The 21,929-nt window shown below is 39.6% G+C and overlaps 1 protein-coding gene across 4 annotated transcripts in view; it reads right to left on the bottom strand.

Annotated features, from left to right (window-relative positions):
• LOC127630851 (proprotein convertase subtilisin/kexin type 5-like) overlaps positions 1–21,929 on the bottom strand; it is a 64,003-nt gene that overhangs the window by 34,991 nt on the left and 7,083 nt on the right. For all 4 annotated transcript variants that reach the window (XM_052108680.1, XM_052108678.1, XM_052108679.1 and 1 more), the window contains exons 2-5: positions 13,232–13,336; positions 10,782–10,925; positions 8,959–9,102; positions 4,519–4,595 (exon numbers count right to left, since the gene is read on the bottom strand). In XM_052108680.1, the coding sequence (XP_051964640.1) occupies positions 4,519–4,595; positions 8,959–9,102; positions 10,782–10,925; positions 13,232–13,243 (377 nt within the window). In that variant the 5' untranslated portion in view covers positions 13,244–13,336. The remainder of the gene's footprint in view (positions 1–4,518; positions 4,596–8,958; positions 9,103–10,781; positions 10,926–13,231; positions 13,337–21,929) is intronic.

The raw sequence follows: 21,929 nt of genomic DNA on the forward strand, positions 1-21,929 counted from the left end.
TAAAGACGATGGAATGTGCTAAGTTACATTATAATTAGAACCTTATAATTAGGGATGTCCTGGTGTTATTATTGAACTGCAAAAGCTACAATTTAATATAGTTTGCATGTGCTGTGCACATCAAAGTGAATGAGTGAGTTTGGGAACACCAATGGATCGGCCGCCGATCGAAATCGTACGATCTTCGTCTTAAATTTGTGATCAGCTGATAGTGCCCAGATTAAGGGACGACTCACAACTCACAATGCTTCACATAGTGAACAAAGGACTCTCCTCAACCGCCACCAGTGTGCAGCATCCCACCTGGAAGATGCGACAACAGCCATAGTGCACCAGTACGCTCATCACACACCAGCTATTGGTAGAGAGGAGAGTGTAGAGCGATACAGCCGATTGAAGAATGGGGATTATTAGGAGGCCATGATTGATGAGGGCCAATGGGGGAATTTGGCCAGAACACCAGGGTTACACCCCTACTTTTTTACGTGAAGTGTCCTGGGATTTTTAATCACCACCTCAGTTTAACATGTCATCCAAAAGGACAGTGTCCCCATCACTACACTGGAGTGTTAGAATCCACACAGATGCAGAGTCTCACCCCCTGCTGGCCTCACTAATGGCTTATTTATAATTTTGTGTCAAACCTACGGCAGAGGCTCCACTTAGTGGCCAACGCGTTGGTTTGCATTTATAGTTCTGCGTTAATGTGTCTGCGTTGTTCGGCGAGTACACAGCCAAAATGCTAACAATATGTTTTCATAAATGATTTCTGGATTTAAAATATTTATTAAAATTATCGTAGCATCAAAAATGAGTTCCATATTACATATTATTTACTCTACATGTTGACTGCACTGCAGGCAGAAAATAAACGTGGAAATTATTGTATGCTTGCTCTTGTGTCACTTCAGTAGCAAAAAAATACATATTTTGGCATACATTTGACGTCAAAATGAATTAACTACTCACCTGAACAACACAAAATGGGTGTCGTTTTAAATACTCTACAATACATATAGGCAATATAACCAACTCTTACCAGGTGCTTTTTAATTAGCTGACAAATTAGAAGTGTTCTGTTTCCATAAATTATGTTTATTTATTGAACACGTAGCCTCCTGTCAAACATACGGTCAACTCATTGTGCCGATCGAAAAGAGAGTAAAACACAAAACATGATTTCACTTACATATTAAATTCATATCAAGTAAAGTTTAGAGTTTATAAGCTGTAAACAGATATTTTTTGTCACTTTTCACTTGTAACTTCAAAACACAAACAGAATAATAATAAAAAAATATATATAAATACAGCAGTTGCCTCCGATTGAGAGAATTTCTTTAATGGTCCAAATACATGTGTAATAAGATGCACACATATTAAAATAATCTTATGAAATGCGAAACTACCCAATCACAGCTGTTGTGGTCTACGTTGGCATGACGCACAATCGCATTTTTTAAGAGGTGCATGTCAGGCTACGGCATAGGCTACTCCGTAATGGCCATAGCTATGCGTAACCTACTCTGAATGTTCGATGCAGAATTATAAATTGTATATAAAAGTTCTTCCAGCTAGTATAAACCTTAACTCCTCTTCCAGCAGCACCCTTATTTTTCCCCAAGAGTTCTCCCATCCAGGTACTGACCAGGCTCAACCCGCTTAGCTTTTGTAGGAAACCAGTCTAGAGCTACAGGGTGATATGGCTGCTGGCACTCGGTGTCAATCAAACATGCACGCACTCAATCTCTGATTAGTCAACTTATATAATAACTTATCCCAATAACATTTTGTGAGAACCCAGATTTAACTCAGAGATATACTCTGATGAACCAAATCATAATGACCACCTGCCTAATATGCTGTTGGTCCTCAGCGTGCCACCAAAACAGAGCCGACCCACCGAGGCATGGAGTCTACAAGACCCTTGAAGGTGTTCTGTGGTATCTGGCACAAGAATTTTTGAACTTTCATCTCATGTGCGCTTGTGGCCTCACAGAGAAACTACTACAAGAGGTGGATGGTATTCTATTCAGCGTGTCTGTACATGTAGAACCAAACTTCTCGCTCCCTGGTGTCAATCATACATTTCGTACCAAAAGCAGTGACTGCTTCAAACTTTCCCCTCTTCCTCAGGCCATGGAAATACTTCTAATGGGGTTCCTGATAGAGTAAATTCAGAGGGGAGGAAGAGATGTGCTCACAGCAGTAAAACACACACATCTCACATGCAAAGACCTCCGGATGGGGGGTTGGGGAGCATTTTGTATAGATTTAGAGTTTAAAGAAAGAGTCATCTTCAAAAACAGATCATCAGCAGTAGTTATTATAATTGTTTCAATAGTTCTCTTTGAGAAAGTGTGAGAGAGGGAGAAAGAAAATGAATGAAAGAGAAAACTTCAAAAGATGGGGAGATTTCAAGTTATAAATCGACATAACTCATCCTCATGTTGTTCCAAACCTGTATGACTTTCTATATATGGAAAACACAGGAGAAATTCAGAAAAATGATTACACTGCAAACCTCTACAGTCACGTTAGAGAAAGAATCACCATTGGCTAAGGGTATATGATTTCCTTTTCAGGTTTCAAAAATTTATGAATAACAATAAAATACAAAAAGTACAAATTTTAAAAGTACAATTTTTAGTATCAAAATATTTCTAAATAACAAAAATATATCAAAATGTTTTGTCAAATTTAATCTTGGTCAATTTTACATTTTCACAAGTTTTTTTTTAAAGCCTATATAGCTATCATATAATACTATACTGTATATTATTAGTATAAAAAAGTAAAATATTTAACTGATAAATTAATGTTTATACAGTACCTCATTTATATTCAATGAGAGTTTGGGGAGAGCCTCTGTCGAAGAGCACTTAATAACTGTTATTTTTTTATGATAACCAAGTGTTCTAAATTGACGCGAGGGCATTCAAACCAAATTTCCCCGTCGACACACACAGTACACTGTATCTCCCAACTTCATTTCTTGTGAATAATAAACCTTATTCCTCATTAAACCTCACATGATAAAATATAAATAAAGAAGGTTAGAAGGTCCCTTGTAATGAATTTCTTTCATATGGAAGCAAAATGGACCTTCAAAATTAAATATACCCATATGAATCGAAATTAAAAAGAATCGGGAGCTTGTGAATCGTAATAGAACAGGAAATCTGTAACAATAGCTAACACACACACACACACACACACATACACACACACACACACACACACACACACACACACACACACACACACACACACACACACACACATATATATTATATATATAAAATCCTTTTTCTGGTGAATATAAGCTATAAAAAACTGAATCCATCATTTCAAAATAAGAGTCTCCAGTGTGTTTTGGGCTTGTTTATAGTTGAAAAGTCCCACAATATGCACCAAATCTTAATTATAATTTTTTTCTGGTTATTATTGGGATTTTGGTTGTACAGTAAACTGCATCTGTGGTTTTATTCATTTTGGAGTATTTTCACTAGGAAATAATAAAAATTATTAAAAAAGGTATTTTATAGGTGGATAGCTATATTATTTTAACATTTATAAATTGATTTTAAAATCTATCAGCCTGTTAATCGGTTATCGGCCTTTTACATCACCTTAGTTATGGGTATCAGCAAAATCCACTATCGGTCGACCATTAGTTGACAAAATCTAAGGCTCCTTAATGTGGGCCTTAATTTTGTTTATGCAAAAATCATATATTTAAGTATTGATTTGGTTTTAAATATGACCAGGATATTTCCTTGACAGGATTCATAAGATGGTTTCGTTTTCCCATATATGTTTTAGATTCTTTAAAAAACCTCCTTTTGATGTTCCACATAAGAAAGTCAGTCATGCGTGTTTGGAACGCCATGAAAGAGAGTCAATTCTGACAGATGTCATTTTTTGTGTGAACTATTCCTTTAAGGAAATAGCTTCATAATTCCAGTGCACTGGAGCTCTCAGCAGAAACAGCAATGGCACAGAACACAAGAACCTGGGCCAAGCTTTCTGTCTGAACAGTCCAAAAAGCTGCAGAGCCATCTGGCACCGCCTCACACACACTGGGTGATTGGCAGCCACAAAAACACATGGGGGCCTCCGCCCACTCACCAAACACACCCATATTACAAAATATCAACATTTACCATACCAACATGCCAAACACTTAAAAATACACACTGATCCTGAGCCAAGCACCCACATCTACTGACACAGACAGTTAATTTCAAAAATCCCTTTTCGGAAAACAAACGTGCCAAATACTCACACACGGATCGTCAGCCAAGAACCATATTTACTCATACACATAAGAAACCCTCAGATGCACACAAGGCAACCTCCAAAAACCCACATTCACTAAACACACTTACTTTCTTTGCACATGGATTACAAGCCAATTACCACATCCACACACTCCACAGAGAACACAAAACAATTGAACAGTATAAAAAAAGCCTTCACAAGGTTTTAATAACCTGATTTGAACTGGACTCTTACTTGTTCTCATTACTTGCATCATATCTGGGCATGGGATCCATATCATTACCGTTCACATCATAACTGGCCTCATTATCCTGCAGAGAGATCAAAAGAGAGAAAGAAAGAGCTGTAAGAACATAATCAAATGTGGATTTGTCCATCCATTACGAATACGTCTCCTATCACGACATGAGGAGTGCTCATATTATGGCACATATCCACATACATATATGCATTTGTTTTTTTAACAGCAAAGTACAGCATTTTTGGACATTTACATGTGAATTGCCTTTCTGGAGAGAAGACGACAAGTACTACCAGCCCATATATATATATATATCCTCCTGAGACCAGAGCGTGAATGCTGTGTGCATTTTCCATTTTGATTTGTAACAAGTAGCATCTTATAAATATGAAGGAAAAAAATAATATGTTGTGAAATTTTAAATAATATCAAGCTATAGAAAGTCATGTTTTTAAGATGTTACAGACATTACATCTGATTTCCTGTAAACCTGCTTTGGAAGAGTGTGTATTGGAAAAAGCACAAGTAAAAAACTATAAAAATAAAAATGATTTAACTTGATTTGACTTTTATGTTACAATGCTTTTTTCTACTTTGGCAACAAAATCTCAATGTTTTCTCTTTGCACCGTCAAAAACAAACAAGTGAAACAAGAATCTACGGACTGATTATCATTGTTTCATATCTGCCAAACATGTTGAGTGGTCCAAACATTATCTGCAGCCTGAACGTTTGGTCGGATGTTAAGAGTGAATACACTTGGCTGCATAGGAAATATATAGAATGCACCCTGCTCTATATTTAGTGAAGAACTTAACCTCCAGTGTGCTGTATATCAGCACTGGTCTCAGAACAGTTTGAAATGCAACTTATTTTCATCCCAACTCCATATAAAGCCTCTGAAAGCAACATTTTTCAGCTTTTTGATGAACCCATTGATTCTCAGTGTGAAAATGCACAGAAAAATATAGACCACTATAGTGGTCAAGGTGTTTAACAGCATGCCGTTTCACAATAACTTGCTAAAATTTTCAAAATGGCATATCAAATGAAACAATAGACTCTAATCTACACTCAAACAGGTTTCAATGTTAAAACTTAATTAGGTTTCTTACCAGATGTAGTTATATGTACAGGTGAAACTCGAAAAATTAGAATATCGTGCAAAAGTTCATTAATTTCAGTAATTCAACTTAAAAGGTGAAACTAATATATTATATAGACTCATTACAAGCAAAGTAAGATATTTCAAGCCTTTATTTGATATAATTTTTATGATTATGGCTTACAGCTTATGAAAACCCCAAATTCAGAATCTCAGAAAATTAGAATATTGTGAAAAGGTTCAGTATTGTAGGCTCAAAGTGTCACACTCTAATCAGCTAATTAATCCAAAACACCTGCAAATGGTTCCTGAGCCTTTAAATGGTCTCTCAGTCTGGTTCAGTTGAATTCACAATCATGGGGAAGACTGCTGACCTGACAGTTGTGCAGAAAACCATCATTGACACCCTCCACAAGGAGGGAAAGCCTCAAAAGGTAATTGCAAAAGAAGTTGGATGTTCTCAAAGGCTAAAGTACTGATCAAAGCACATTAATAGAAAGTTAAGTGGAAGGGAAAAGTGTGGAAGAAAAAGGTGCACAAGCAGCAGGGATGACCGTAGCCTGGAGAGGATTGTCAGGAAAAGGCCATTCAAATGTGTGGGGAGCTTCACAAGGAGTGGACTGAGGCTGGAGTTACTGCATCAAGAGCCACCACACACAGACGGGTCCTGGACATGGGCTTCAAATGTCAAACGTCTGACCTGGGCTAAAGAAAAAAAGAACTGGTCTGTTGCTCAGTGGTCCAAAGTCCTCTTTTCTGATGAGAGCAAATTTTGCATCTCATTTGGAAACCAAGGTCCCAGAGTCTGGAGGAAGAATGGAGAGGCACACAATCCAAGATGCTTGAAGTCCAGTGTGAAGTTTCCACAGTCTGTGTTGGTTTGGGGAGCCATGTCATCGGCTGGTGTTGGTCCACTGTGCTTTATTAAGTCCAGAGTCAACGCAGCCGTCTACCGGGACATTTTAGAGCACTTCATGCTTCCTTCAGCAGACAAGCTTTATGGAGATGCTGACTTCATTTTCCAGCAGGACTTGGCACCTGCCCACACTGCCAAAAGTACCAAAACCTGGTTCAATGACCATGGTATTACTGTGCTTGATTGGCCAGCAAACTCGCCTGACCTGAACCCCATAGAGAATCTATGGGGCATTGCTAAGAGAAAGATGAGAGACATGAGACCAAACAATGCAGAAGAGCTGAAGGCCGCTATTGAAGCATCTTGGTCTTCCATAACACCTCAGCAGTGCCACAGGCTGATAGCATCCATGCCACGCTGCATTGAGGCAGTAATTAATGCAAAAGGGCCCAAACCAAGTACTGAGTACATATGCATGATTATACTTTTCAGAGGGCCGACATTTCTGTATTTAATATCCTTTTTTTATTGATTTCATGTAATATTCTAATTTTCTGAGATTCTGAATTTGGGGTTTTCATAAGCTGTAAGCCATAATCATCAAAATTATATCAAATAAAGGCTTGAAATATCTTACTTTGCTTGTAATGAGTCTATATAATATATTAGTTTCACCTTTTAAGTTGAATTACTGAAATTAATGAACGTTTGCACGATATTCAAATTTTTCGAGTTTCACCTGTATGTTGCCATTTCTCCCAAAGACAAATTCCGCTGTGATCGGCAGCATGTTGTTTTGTCACATGACTGGATGTGTCAAAAGTTTAACCCATTACTGATAGCCCAGTGATCAGTCAGTTTCAATAAAATTATGCATAGCATATAGCGAAGACAAAGCACAGAAGGACGCAGGGTCGCACGTGGATATACAGTATGTAAAAATCACATTATTTTTCATAGTTAATAGCAGATTTCGAAAGTGCTTATATTTTACTCTATACACTTATATACTTTTCCTGTCAAAATGCATTTAGTTCTTTTATAGAAAAGAAAATAGAACCATATTTAACAATAAAGTTTTATTAACATTTTTCAAACAAAGTATTCCTGAATATATAGACAAAAGTGCACTAAAATAGCACCAATTCAAGTCACATTAAACCTTTTCCCAAGTTTGAATGGGAGGTTTACTAATTAAAAGAACTAATCCTCATAGGTTGAGCATTCATTGCAGTGGTCTTCAAATCTCTTAAACTCATCCTTCACAATATTCATCATGGCTGCTACTTTGCTACAGCAATAGTAAAGTGGCATTCACTTGATTCGTGCCGTTTTGAACTCCACCTGAAAAGCGCTTGCAGATAACGTCTTGTTTTGCTTTGAACGCTGTTTTTTTTGCTGTCTCAGTGCACATAAATTATACTTATTCTAAACTGTCCAGTAAGATGGAAGTGAACACGGCGCCAGAGAAACATTGATGCTTCACTCCAGCGAGTCATGTGAATGCAGCTTTTCATAGGTCCCATCATGTTTTTTTGGTGTATGATTCAGTGTAATGACCCCAGACACATCGCAAAGGTTCCGCCCTATTTCAACCAATGTTAAGAACTCAAAACGGTAAACGTGTTAATCGCAATTAGGGAAGATTAACATGTGCCACTACGTGTGAAATACCTGTGGGTTTGCCGGTGTTTATTTAAAATCATGAATGTATTAAGCAAATTTGGATGAATCAAAATTGGATTAATGCAAAAATAACGGATTTATTACCAAGATGATAACTGGACACCACTTGCTGAATTAAACCATTCTTGACATGTTTAGTGTTGCTAAAATTGTGCTATAGAGTGTTACTATGGCCTCGTTTACATCAGGTATTGAGATGTGTTATTGGGCAATCTGTTTGAAATGTGACAACATTAAGACCAGGTGTAAACAGGGTCCAAAACGCTATGAGGTTTGTTCACAAAACCCATGTGACCATATTTGGCTCATCGCGTAAACATTCATCTGTTCGAATGCTTTTGAACTGCAGTGAAAGCACCACCTACTCGCCTGTTAATCAACAAATGCACTAAAATATGAGTTTAAACTTCCATGGTTATGTGCGTTAAAAGGAAATAACCATTTGATCTGAAAAAATTACTACTTCAGTGTGTCTGATGTCAACATGCAGGGATACTGATGAAAAACATGCACCTCTGAAGCTCAGTTAATACAGGTACTCCACTATAATAACAGAATTCTTATTTAAACTTCATGTTTGTGTTTAAAATAAATAGAAGTAAAATTGGGAGAAATGCCGTGCATAATTTTTTAAGTTTTTCGTCTTTTACTTTTTAGCTTTATCATGCACTAATACACTGATGTAATGATTGATGTACGTGGTCAGTGACCAGGTGATGTCTCACACCTGACCACTTGTGATTGGATCTCCGGATATTCCGAATGCATAGCAATGCATGCACTTACATAGTTCTGTATGAGGTCTGGGTGATTCCTCTCAATCCCGTCATCCAGAATGGTGATCACCACATCCTTCCCCGTGTAGCCTCTCTTCCAAGCACCCACGATATTCATGTCAGACTGACAGTTATGGATGTTATCATTACAGTGCTGTAAAACACACAGATGAGGAGGAAATGAGAAAACTAGAACAAATTAGGGGCTGTTCACACATAGCGTGTTATAGCATTCTGTGTGCGCTAGTCACCGTGATTTTGCCAAGTACGACGTGTTTCTGAATCAATATTTACATTTACATTTATGCATTTGGCAGACGCTTTTATCCAAAGCGACTTACAGTGCATTTATTACAGGGACAATCGGAGCAACCTGGAGTTAAGTGCCTTGCTCAAGGACACAATGGTGGTGGCTGTGGGGATCGAACCACCAACCTTCTGATATCTTTTGTTCGTTCTCGAACAACATTGAGTCAAACCCCTATCCTAAACCTAATCCTAAAATTTGATTTTGGGAGGTTTTTTGAGCAAGATAATGAGATTGACACACAACAAAGGCATCAGGATTTCAACCTGTGCTTTCAACATGAGTGCCAAGACTCAATGTGTGTAGAGCACACGTATTAACCACTAGGCTATTGGGTATTATGGGTATTATGAGCAAAAAATTTGAACCCTAGGGGCATCAAAACCGTTACTACAATATATGCCATTGAGTAGCAGAGAGAAGTTCACCACATGGAACCAAAATCTAATGTTGGAATTAGACCCCATCCTAGAAAGTCAAGTTTACTTGCCCCCAAAGTACAACTACCAGGTCAACAAAAGAAACCTGAGCCAACTAGATGCATTCCGGTCAAAGTATTGATGCCATATATAACCATTGACAGAGCTGAAACAATTAGAGAACAACTGTATCGTTCACTCAAAGTTCAACACTTGCCACTTCTGTCTAAACTGTAAATACAGTCAAACAAAGAGAGAGTGATGACAACAGAAGTTATTCGAACAATTCCCCTTGAAAATGTTAGATAAATGATATGCGTCATGACTCAAGGTTTCAATCGAACCAGAGCGCAATCTTCAGTGCATTTTGTCTAAATTTCAGGTTGTTTTCCATACAAGTCATTGAAAAGCAAGGATGTCTTCACATTCTCTTAAGTGCTATTAACTCTCGTGTGCCAAAGGACATGACAGCTATGAAAACAACAACAACCTGTTTGCACAATTACTACACAGAAAATGTCTCCACTAGACAGCAGGTTAGAGAAGACGCTGTAAAGTGCAATGTATCTCTGATGGTGGTGTTCACATGTATAAACTCGGTTAATCTGGTGTGACAGGCATTGCTTTTCCTTGAGATTTCAGTCATCCTTGAGCAATATTCAAGCTGACAAATTATGAGGTCTAATGTTTTAGTTAGAAACATGCAAGCTTTGCTACCTGGCATTGTGTTTTAATGAAAAGACAGAAGATTAATTTGGTGCTAATCATTGTGAGATCTGGTTTAGCTCTTAATTAAAGACATGAAACTGCATTTGCATCTCATTTATGGGAGAGAAAGAAAACGGTCTATAGTCTGGGTATAGAGTAAAAGATCGATCTTGGGATTTAAGAATTGATATTGGCAATGCATCGGAAAATGTATATTTTTACCCAGTTCTATTGTCAGTGCTCCTCACAAAGATATTGCCATGCTGTTTTGTTGTTTGATGCTTTCTAGAATTCCTGGCAAAATGTTGCGCCAAACCTATAATTTTTGTCTTTTCCGGTGCTTTTCTCTGTTTGCAATTTATTAAACAAATTTGAAAGCTGATAATTTGGTATACTCACTATGTACCACATACTGCTCCATTTAGCATCATTGAAGTAAATGGAACTGGACTGGGCTGTACTGGACTGTATTGGACCAGGATATGAGTATTTATAATCTCGCTTTGTTCTCCTCTTCACTACCTGTTGTCGGACCCACTCCACCTGAGAGAGAGAATGAGAGGAGAAACACAGTTCTTTAAGAATATTCTGGATTCAATACAAGTTAAGCTCAACTGACAGCATTTGTGGCATAATGTTGATTACCACAAAGCACAAATCTGGGTCACAGTGAGGCACTTACAATGAAAGTGAAAAGGGATCAAACCGTAAACATTAAAATAGTCCCTTTTCAAAAGTAAAGCTACAACACGTAAAAAAATATTTATATTTACATGTATGCATTTGGCAGATGCTTTTACCCAAAGCGACTTGCAGTGCAGTTATTACAGGGACAATCCCCGAGCAAAGTGCCTTGCTCAAGAACACAATGGTGGTGGCTGTGGGGATCGAACCAGCAACCTTCTGCTTACCAGTTTAGTATTTTAGCTCACTACGCCACCACCACTCCGTTAACATGATTTTAATGTGAAAAAATTGCTTACTGCCATAATAAAGAAACACTGTAAAACCTAAAACAACTGTAAAAACGTACTTACATTTAAACAGCTTAACAGATCAAACATACACGACTTTTAACAGAGGAATTAATTTGCTTTTATAAAATTATATGTACACATTTCTGCCTTTAAACTCTCCAAAAATTGGTCACATTCCCTTTCATTGCAAGTACCTCACTGTAACCTCAGTTTTTGCTTTTTTGTTAAAAAAAAAAAAGAAAAAGGAGCTATGAATCGAAATCATTTTTGTTGTTATTGACATTATGCAACAAATGCTGTCGACTGAACTTAACTTGTACTGAAACCACAATATTACCCTGGATGAATGGCAGACAGATATAGGGATAGATCATAAATACATATTCACTCATTATTTACTTACCATCATGATATCTCAGGTGTGTATGGTTTTCATTTTGCACCAGAACACACTTGAAGAAAAATAGAAACATATCACAGCTCAGTAGGTCCTGCAAGTGGATGGCTATTTCTCTTTTGAAGCTCCACAAATCACAGACAGTCAGCATAAACTTCATCCATACGACACCAGCTGTTAAATTAATGTCTTCTAAAGTGTCAAGATCACTTTTGTGCAAAATGTTAAATCATTCAAATCTGCTTCTAGTCAGCAGCGCTATGCGCGTGTGATTTAATCGCATTTACAAACACGCGAGAACTGAGGCACGTGCATCACAGCAGCGCTGTTTACAAGTGAGGAGGAGAAATGCTGTACAGAAGCTTAGTTGGTTTATATCTGTATTTATCCATTTCTTTAATCACAATGGTGCATTTGTGTGCTTATCCTGGATGTCTCAACCGAGAGGAGAACGTGAGATAATGTCCGTATCATGGCAACCTTAAATCATTACAAGCGAGACTACGTGATCTCCACCCTCTCATAAAGCTTACCCGAAGTGATGATTTGGAGTTAAAAAGTACTTCAATATTTATCTTTTTTTGCACCAAAAGCGACGTGTCGCTTTAGAAGTGATCCATTTAACCGCTGGAGTCGTATAAATTAAGTTTTTACTAACTGTCTGTGATTTTAAGATCAGAGCTAAGATATTTTGCTACATTTCTTCAAATGTGTTCTGGTGAAGAAAGTCATACACACATATCATGAGGGTGAATAAATAATTATAAAATTCCTTTAACATTCATTCTCTGAGGGGGGGCCTGGTTAGCTCAGCGAGTATTGACGCTGAATACCACCCCTGGAGTCGCAAGTTCGAATTCAGGGTTTGCTGAGTGACTCCAGCCAGGTCTCTCAAGCAACCAAATTGGCCCGGTTGCTAGGGAGGGTAGAGTCACATGGGGTGACCTCTTCGTGGTCACGTGGACAAAACATGCTGAATTCTCATGAATATAATGTCATGAAAAAATCTAACAGCACAAAAAACATTAAAAAAAATACATTAAAATAAAAAAACATTTATGCAAATTAATTTGAGTGATTTATAACCCAGACATGTTTCTGAGTGGCTTCATGAGATTCATCCTCGTGTCGTAAGGGATGTCAACTATTTAGCTAAAGATCATATTCGACTGAACAATGTTTTGTTGTTGTTGTGTTTCAAGTTAAAAACGGAACAAATCAGCTCTGTAAGAATTTTGAATGCACACTACTGTGAACAGGCAAATCAATGTGATAACCCAACCCAAAGTTATTGATGAACACAGAATTTACAGGTCACAATTTCAAAGCGCAGTCTTTGAGTGCATCTATCTACCTGCTTTGCATTGTGCAACAGTTGTTTTGGATGCACTTTCAATTCTATTCATTGATGAATAAGAAGTCCATATAGACCATAGAACACACAGGTGTGGGGTTGTCATAGTGACAAGCCTGACCTTTGGCTCCATGGAGATGAAGCTGTGTGTGCCTCTGCTGGAAAGCGTCGACCTTTTTATCGTCAGGCTGTGGAAGAAATGGTAGTAGTCCTTCAGATCACCGATCTACAGGAACAACACACAAAAATGTAATTTCCTGTATTACAAAGCAAGCACAACAAAACAACTACACTGTGCCGCTGTAAGAACACAAAACAATGCAACTAGAAACAGACAGATAATCATTTCGTTTTCTTTAACGGATTACCAACATGATCACACTGGAGCCGGGCCACCATTTGGTGGAAGGGGGCTGGACCTTTTGTCCCATGCCCAAGCTTGAAGGGGGAGCCTGGCTGGACTGGAGGGGGGCCCACAGAAAGGCTGTTTCATATTATACAGTGCGTATAAGCACGTTCAGCAAGAGACACGGATATAAACATGGAGACAGCGCACAATAGTGAAAGCAAAAGCCGCTGGACAGCACCCCAATATACCTGGAAATCTATGCACAGACGTGCAAATATGCCCAACAACACTTGTAGTGTTGGTCACTGGGGGCAGTGTTACAAAATTCGGTAGGCACAGACCAATTTTAGCTAAAGTAAAGTCAACCTACTATTTCTGATTTCACTGCAAGCTCAGTCTGTGATCACAGGCTCATTAATATCAGGTTTCCCGATAAGTTAGACAGAGGCCAAAACAAATATATAAGGGATGCACTATGGAAATTCTGGCCGATACGATAATTCAGTGTATTTGGAGGCCGATAACCAATATATTTAACAACAAATCTACATTGTGTGTGTCTGATTACAAAAAACAAAAGGCACACCTTATAAAGACACATCTAGAGCACTTCAAATTAAATCAGTCATGTAAAGTGCATTATTGTTTTTATTTTAACAGATTCAATTGCAGAAAACAAGGAACTTGCAAGGAACATCTAAAACGTTTAAATAATTTACCAAATGTAGCCTACATAAAGAAATGTTACATTCTTAATGGCCAACTTCATTTTATTTAAAAAGAAATGCATAATGACCTTGCAATTTAAAATTAATTTGATGACTGAGCTACTTCTATAAATACAGTGCATTGCACTTGATTCAAACCTGTAAAAAGGCTGCTGATATATTGTGCATCCTTACCAAAGATGACTTCAAACAGTGGAAGACCAATTGCGTAAAGCCTTATATTCCAAAAGACCTTAAATTTGAAGTTACATTAATTAATTAGAGGCTTGGACAAATATGTTGCCAATAACATGGGTTAAATTAATTATTTGTTGACAATGTGCCATACTGGCTTTGTAAAACAGGCTGTTCACCTACAGAGGTTAGTGAGTGATTTAGTGAATGAGTCATAAAATGGTAATTTAAAAAATGTAGGTTATCGGACACTTAAACATAAAAAATAATCAGCATCGGTCAGTCAAAAAAACAATATTGGTCAATCTCTAAAAATCAACAGATTGCAAAACAAGAAGCGACTTGTTCCTACAATGTGGTACGTAGCAAAAAACAGAGTAAAATAGGGCAGTTATGTCTTGGAAACTATGATACTGGTATAAATACTATTACAAAACACTAATATTCACCACAAGCATGTCGACTAGATTGACTAGAAGATCGGTTACTCTAGAGGCTGTATCACTTTCCACTCAACAGATTCACTTGTCAAGTGCAAAAACACTAGGCAGCCATGACACATTCTCCATAGACTACTGTACTCTATAGGGAAACATAAGCCTGCCATATAAAACAATGACTCTTAAAGCTAAAGATAAGCCTAATCAGTTCACCGACAAAATCGAAGTGGGCTATGAACAGCACATTGGTTTGTTGTAGTTTATAGCAACTACTCAAAAACATAAAACCCACGTAGCGAACACTTATAAACTGGATTCAAAGTTTTTTTAATTAGGAGCATCTAATAACTTACTTTTGTTCCTAAACACACTCAACTGGCTCCTGGGCTATCTAACGTTCCATTCTTATGATTTCATGCATGAGTACAGATTATGAGACCAAAATCGTACAGCTGATTCCCACAGGTGGACATGAGTTTGAGAAGTTGTGAAGGTCAGTATAGCGTTCATAATTAGTTATATTGGATATGACATCATTGTGGTTGAGCAGGAACCTGAGAAGAATTGTTTTAGCCAGTGTAAAAATAACAGACGTATGATAACACATTGTGAAATCAGTGCATGATCCTGGCAGCAGTAAAATCTCTGACATATGGGCTTGATTCAGTCCAGTGTAAAGTTTAAAGCTCCACTATAAACATACTTTTGATTTAGACTTACCTATTTGATTTACCTATTATTTGTTTAAATGCAGCAGCATCTTTGCCGCAAACTGCTCGCTAATACTTAATTAATGAAAACTATGATTGATTAAGTAAATCATCAAAAGCTCTTTTTAATGCTCGTTCAATTAAAGCAACACATTTCTAGAACTTTGTTCATACTCTTATCCATTTAAATTTGTAAAACGGACGTTTACGTAATCCATTTGAGTTGGGACTACATGAATACTTATGGTGTTAATGTAGCATTGATGGAACATTCTATACATGGGACTGGATAGGGAGAACAAGTGTTGAAATTACGTGTTATTTTATACATTTGAGCAAGATGAGAATAGGAGATTTTTTTAATGTTTAATGTTCTGTTATATTGGCATTTAAAAAGAGTGTCAGTTATGCTTAATTAATCAGATAAATTAAATTGGACCAACATAAGGAGATTAATTAAATAAACCTTAGTTAATAGAGTTTGATGAACCTAATGAAGTTCAGCTCAAATTACTATAGTACATTAATTTGATCCAACTAAATTATGTTGGCTCAGTGATACTGACTTAATCTGAATAAAATACATTAAATTACTTCTAAATAAAACTTTCTACAATTCAGTTAAGTGAAATTACTTTTTTGAGTGCATGAGAAATGATGCAGTGGAATCAAAGGCAATTAATTCTACATAATACCACTTAACTTCTATAAAACGTAAATGGCTATCAGATACTATAAACTCTTGGAATATTCAAGGCCTCTACTCCACAATCTTAGGGGCCAAGACTTTAAAAACAGAGTTCCTGAAAAACATTTATAACCAGGACATCATTATTCTGCAAGAAACATGGTGCAGATCAGACGTGGACAGTCAATGAATGCCCTTTAGGATACAGGGAAATATTATTGCCATCACTTAAAAACTGTTAACGTGAAATGCGGAAGAGACTCTGGTGGGGTCATCATTCGGTACAAAGAGACTTTAAAAAACAGCTTATCAATCATGAAAAAAGACTCATCACATGTTTGGCTTAAACTTAAAAAAGGCATCATAGACTGTGATAAGGACCTTTACATCTGTGCAGCCTACATACGGAGTCACTACATATAGTGCGGAGACTCTGTGCACCATCAGAGTCTCCGCACTACAAGGACAATCATTTTGATCAGCTTCAGACAGAAACCAGCCAATTCCAGACCCAGGTGAATGTGATGTTATGTGGTGATCTAAATGCAAGGACAGGTTCAGAACCAGACATTATATATACCCACGGGAATAACCACATACTGAAAGCCAACACACATCTAAACCCCACCACTACAACACGGAACAGTCAACAAAAACGTTAAGGAGTTAGTGTGTCTCTGGCGAGGCCTGGGTCTTTATTTGCTTAATGGTAGGATCCAAGGGGACTCTTTAGGTCAATTCACATACTTCTCAGCTCTTGGGGTTAGTGTAGTCGACTATGCCATTACAGACATGGACCCCTCCTACATACGTGCATTCACTCTCAGACCACAGTCTACCTTATCAGACCACTGTTAAATTAATGTGTTCCTAAAGAAAATCCAACACCATAGAACAGACCAAGGGCCCAGCAACCTGTTCAAACTAAACCCAACATACAAATGGTCCCCAAAATATGAGTCAGAATTCCTTAGTGCAATTAGCTCCAAAGAAATGTCCAACCTAATCAATAGATTTCAAACAACACTGTTTATGGCTAACAAGATCGACGTAAATTCCGCAGTACAACAAATAAATGACATTTATCAAAGGTGCTCAAAGCAAATTTACTCCGTACAAACAAGAAAACTAAACTTAAAACTGGGGATGAAATTCGGTTTAATAAAGAATGTAAAATTAAAAGAAAACTACTCAGACAGATCTCTAACCAAACACACAGAGAGCCACACAAATCTGAAACCAGACAAAACTATTGTGAAGCACTCAGGGATTATACAAATACAATACTCTTAATGAAATTGAAGACTCAATTAATACTAATCAGTTCTGGGAAAAATGGAACAGTCTAAATCAATAACACAGTCAGGACATTGCCATACAAAATGGAGAATTATGGAAAGACTACTTTAAAAACTTATTCAAAAGAAATTTCTCCAGAAAATCTCACACCTGACCAGAAAAGCATGAAATGAGTTGGATCATTTATTGGCCCTCCCCCCATGGCGCTGCCCATGAAATGAGTGAGATCAGTTGGAATCTACAATAAAAAATAACCAAAACCCTTTAGACTATCATATTAGCAGAGAAGAATTGCCAGATGCACTTAAACTAAAACCCAGAAAGGCATGTGGTCTAGACAACATTAGAACAGAAATGCTGAAGCACAGTCCAGCAGTAACGCAGGAGGCCTTGTTAAAACTCTTCAATCTGGTTCTGCAATCTGGCTATTTTCCCGACACCTGGAGTATGGGCTTAATACACCCATTATATAAGAGTGGAGACAAATTCGACCCCAATAACTACCTAGGCATTTGTGTGACCAGCAATCTGGGGAAGACTTTCTGCTGTATCCTGAAAGCCCGGATACAGGCCTTGAGTAAGAGTCAGATTGGATTCCTACCAAACCATCGCACCACCGACCACATTCACACGCTACACACAATAGTCAACCAGCACGTTCATCAAAAAAGCAAAGGCAAAATGTATGCATGCTTTGTTGATTTTAAAAAAAGCATTCGATTTCCAGCATTGGGGGTAAAATGTACGACACTATCAAATCTTTGTATTCAGACAACAGGTGGCAATTTAAGAACAGAATTCTTCAATCAAGGGCGAGGAGTGAGACAGGGCTGCAGTTTGAGTCCAACTCTGTTCAACATTTCCATGAATGAGTTAGCAGTGCTACTAGAACAATCTGCAACACCCGGTCTTACTCTAAATAATTTAGAAGTTCAATTTCTTCTCTATGCAGATTATCTGGTGCTGCTATCATCTACTGCACAAGGGCTACAGCAGCACCTGGGCCTGCTGGAGAACTACTGTCAGAACTGGGCCCTGACAGTCAATCTGAAAAAACTAAAATTATGATTTTCCAGAAAAAAGCCAGATTACAGGACAACAGATACACATTTACTCTGGGGAACACTGCAATAGAACACACCCTACACTACAACTACATCGGTCTAAAAATCAGTGCTACAGGGGGTTTTGTTCTGGCAGTGAATGCACTAAAAGAGAAAGCTAGAAGAGAATTCTATGCTATTAAGGGCAAATTTACCCAAGTTGACATTCCTGTAACTATCTGGTGTAAGATATTTGATAGTATTATAATGCCTATTGCTCTGTACGGATGTGAGGTTTGGGGTCCACTCTGTCTGGCAGATTACTCGAGATGGGACAAACACCCCATAGAATCCCTGTATGCAGAATTCTGTAGAAACATTCTAAGAGTTCAGAGAAGAACACCTACTAATGCATGCCGGGCCGAACTAGGCAGATACCCCCTTATTATACATATTGAAAAACGATCCCTCAAATTTTGGACACACCTAAATTCAAGTTCCCCTAACACACTGCAACATGAAGCCCTTAAAACCCAAGAGCTGAAGCCTAAAACCAGTCCCCTTTGTCAGCTGGCTCGTAAGCTCACAAACCCACTAACAAACACCAGTTCCAGACCAGCACTGCTGAACAAAACCAAATCAGAATAAACCAAATCATAAAAGAAAGCAAAAATTCATATTTGGACCATTGGGAAAATGAAAGTAAAAACCAAAGCAAATTGGAATGTTATCTGGCCCTAAACAGAACATATAATCTGGAAGAATATCTGCACAATGTAAGAGATCCAAAACAGAGACGGATCCTCACCAAAAACAGACTCAGTGATCACAGTGTGGCCATAGAAAAAGGCAGACACAAACAAACATGGCTTCCCAAAGGAAGAACGAGTCTGTGCTCACTGTGACATGGAAATTTACAGAGGTGAGAGAGAGATACCTCCACAAACTCTCAAACCTCATGCCACAGTTTTCCAGTTTGACAGAAACAGATCAGATGCAGGTGTTACTGGGGGAGGACCATCATGCATCAGTTGCAGCTAAATTCATTTTTGAGATGCACACCCGCAGAAACCAATCACTGGCTTAATGTACTTCATTCACAGTACTTTTATTCTCTTAGAATAGCGAGTGCGTGTGTGTGAGTGAGTGTGAGTGTGTGTGTGTGAGAGCGAGTGCGTGTGTGTGAGTGAGAGAGTGTGTGTGTGAGTGAGAGAGTGAGTGAGAGAGAGCGAGTGCGTGTGTGAGTGAGAGAGTGCGTGTGTGAGAGAGAGCGAGTGCGTGCGTGAGAGAGAGCGAGTGCGTGCGTGAGAGAGAGCGAGTGCGTGCGTGAGAGAGAGCGAGTGTGTGTATGTGTGAGAGAGAGCGCGTGCGTGTGAGAGCGAGCGCGTGCGTGCGTGTGTGAGAGAGAGCGAGCGTGCGAGTGTGAGTGTGTGTGAGAGAGAGCGAGTGCGTGTGTGTGAGAGAGAGCGAGTGCGTGTGTGAGTGAGTGTGAGTGTGTGTGTGTGTGTGAGAGAGAGCGAGTGCGTGTGTGAGTGAGTGTGAGTGTGTGTGTGTGAGAGAGAGCGAGTGCATGTGTGTGAGTGAGTGTGAGAGTGTGTGTGTGTGAGAGAGAGCGAGTGCATGTGTGTGAGTGAGTGTGAGAGTGTGTGTGTGTGAGAGAGCGAGTGCATGTGTGTGAGTGAGTGTGAGAGTGCGTGTGTGTGAGTGAGTGTGAGTGTGTGAGTGAGTGTGCGTGTGTGAGTGTGAGAGAGTGTGTGTGTGTGTGTGAGAGAGAGAGAGAGTGCATGTGTGTGTGTGTGAGTGTGAGAGAGAGAGAAAGTGTGTGTGTGTGTGAGAGAGAGAGAAAGTGTGTGTGTGTGTGTGTGTGAGAGAGAAAGTGTGTGTGTGTGTCCAGCAAAACAACCCCCTACCACCGCGTGGTCCTGGACGGGCAATGCCGTGGGCAGCGCCATGGGGGGAGGGCCAATAAAGACTGTTCCCTCCCCATTTTTGTGTCATGGCGCTTTGTAGCCACCACCGCGGCCAAATGGGGGCTCTGGACGGGTGCGAGGGGCTGGAAACCTCTTTACCTTCAACTGATTACCACTAAACCGCGAATTCAATCTTTAAGTAAGCTAGTGCCGGAGGCCCTGGGGGGACAGGCGTCTATGACGTCTCCTGGCCAAACTCAGGCAGAGCCAGGAGACAGAATCCTCACCCTCGGGGATTCTCCAGAAACAACAAAAAGCCGCTACGGATGGCCACGTGGAATGATCGAACACTCACAGCGGAGGAGAGGCTGCCACTCCTCTGTCGGGAGCTGGACCAGTACCACCTGGATCTCTGTGGTGTTCAGGAGGTCCGGTGGACCGGCTCTGGCTCTTGCCACAATGAGGGGTGGACTGTCCTCTACTCGGGGCAGGAGACTGCCAAACAACAGGGAGTGGCTCTTCTTCTGAACAAAAGAATGAAGGCAGCGTGGGAGCGTGGCGGTGAGGTGTGGGAAGCCGTGAGCTCCAGGTTACTTTGGGTTTGCCTTCCCATCAACCAGAGGCGAGGAGTGGTGGTCATAGTTATTTATGTCCCCACCGAAGACGAACATCCGTGAAGGGATGCGGGAAAGGCCTATGAATCAGATGCCTTCTATGACCTCTTGTCACAGGTCTTGCTAAAGTGGACCCTCGGGATAGAATCATCATGTTGGGAGATTTCAGTGCAGAGTTGGTCATGATGCTAGCACCTGGTCAGGAGTGATTGGAAGACATGGGACAGATCAGCTCAATAACAACGGCAGGAGGCTGCTATGGGCTTGTAATTACCAACACACTGTTCCAGCATTGGCGCATCCACACAACATCATGGATGCATGCCGGGTCCAAGCAAAAACATCTGCTGGACTACATAATGACAGAACAGCGGATGCGGGCCCATCTCCTTGACACCAGGACCTACCGTGGAGCTGATCTGCCCACTGACCATCGATTTGTCATCTGTAAGATGCGCATGCCATTCTTCCACTACGGTGGTGGGTGTAAACCCAGGACCCCTTTCAAACCCATAGTGGCCTGGTCTAAGCTAGCTGATGAAAGTTGCAAGCGAGAATTTCAGCATCGCTTGCAGCTGGGGTTGGCATCATCCCCCACTCCTCGAGGGGAAATGGGCGAGGTTTAGGACTGTGGCTCATGTAACTGCAATGGCAGTTTTGGGCACACGGTCCAGACCTCCTCAGAAACACTGGCTGAAGGAGGAGGTGTTCAGGCTGGCTTAGAAAAAGCGACAGGCCCACTCTCATCGTCTACAACATCCCAGAGAATGAGGAGGCTTACCGCAGCCTTCGCTCTGAGGTTCGGAGAGCCGTGAGGCGCTGCAAGGATGGTTGGTGGTCGTGGGTTGCTGAGGAGATGGAGTC

The sequence above is a fragment of the Xyrauchen texanus genome, chromosome 37 (genome assembly GCF_025860055.1).
Source record: "Xyrauchen texanus isolate HMW12.3.18 chromosome 37, RBS_HiC_50CHRs, whole genome shotgun sequence".
Taxonomy (NCBI): Eukaryota; Metazoa; Chordata; class Actinopteri; order Cypriniformes; family Catostomidae; genus Xyrauchen; species Xyrauchen texanus.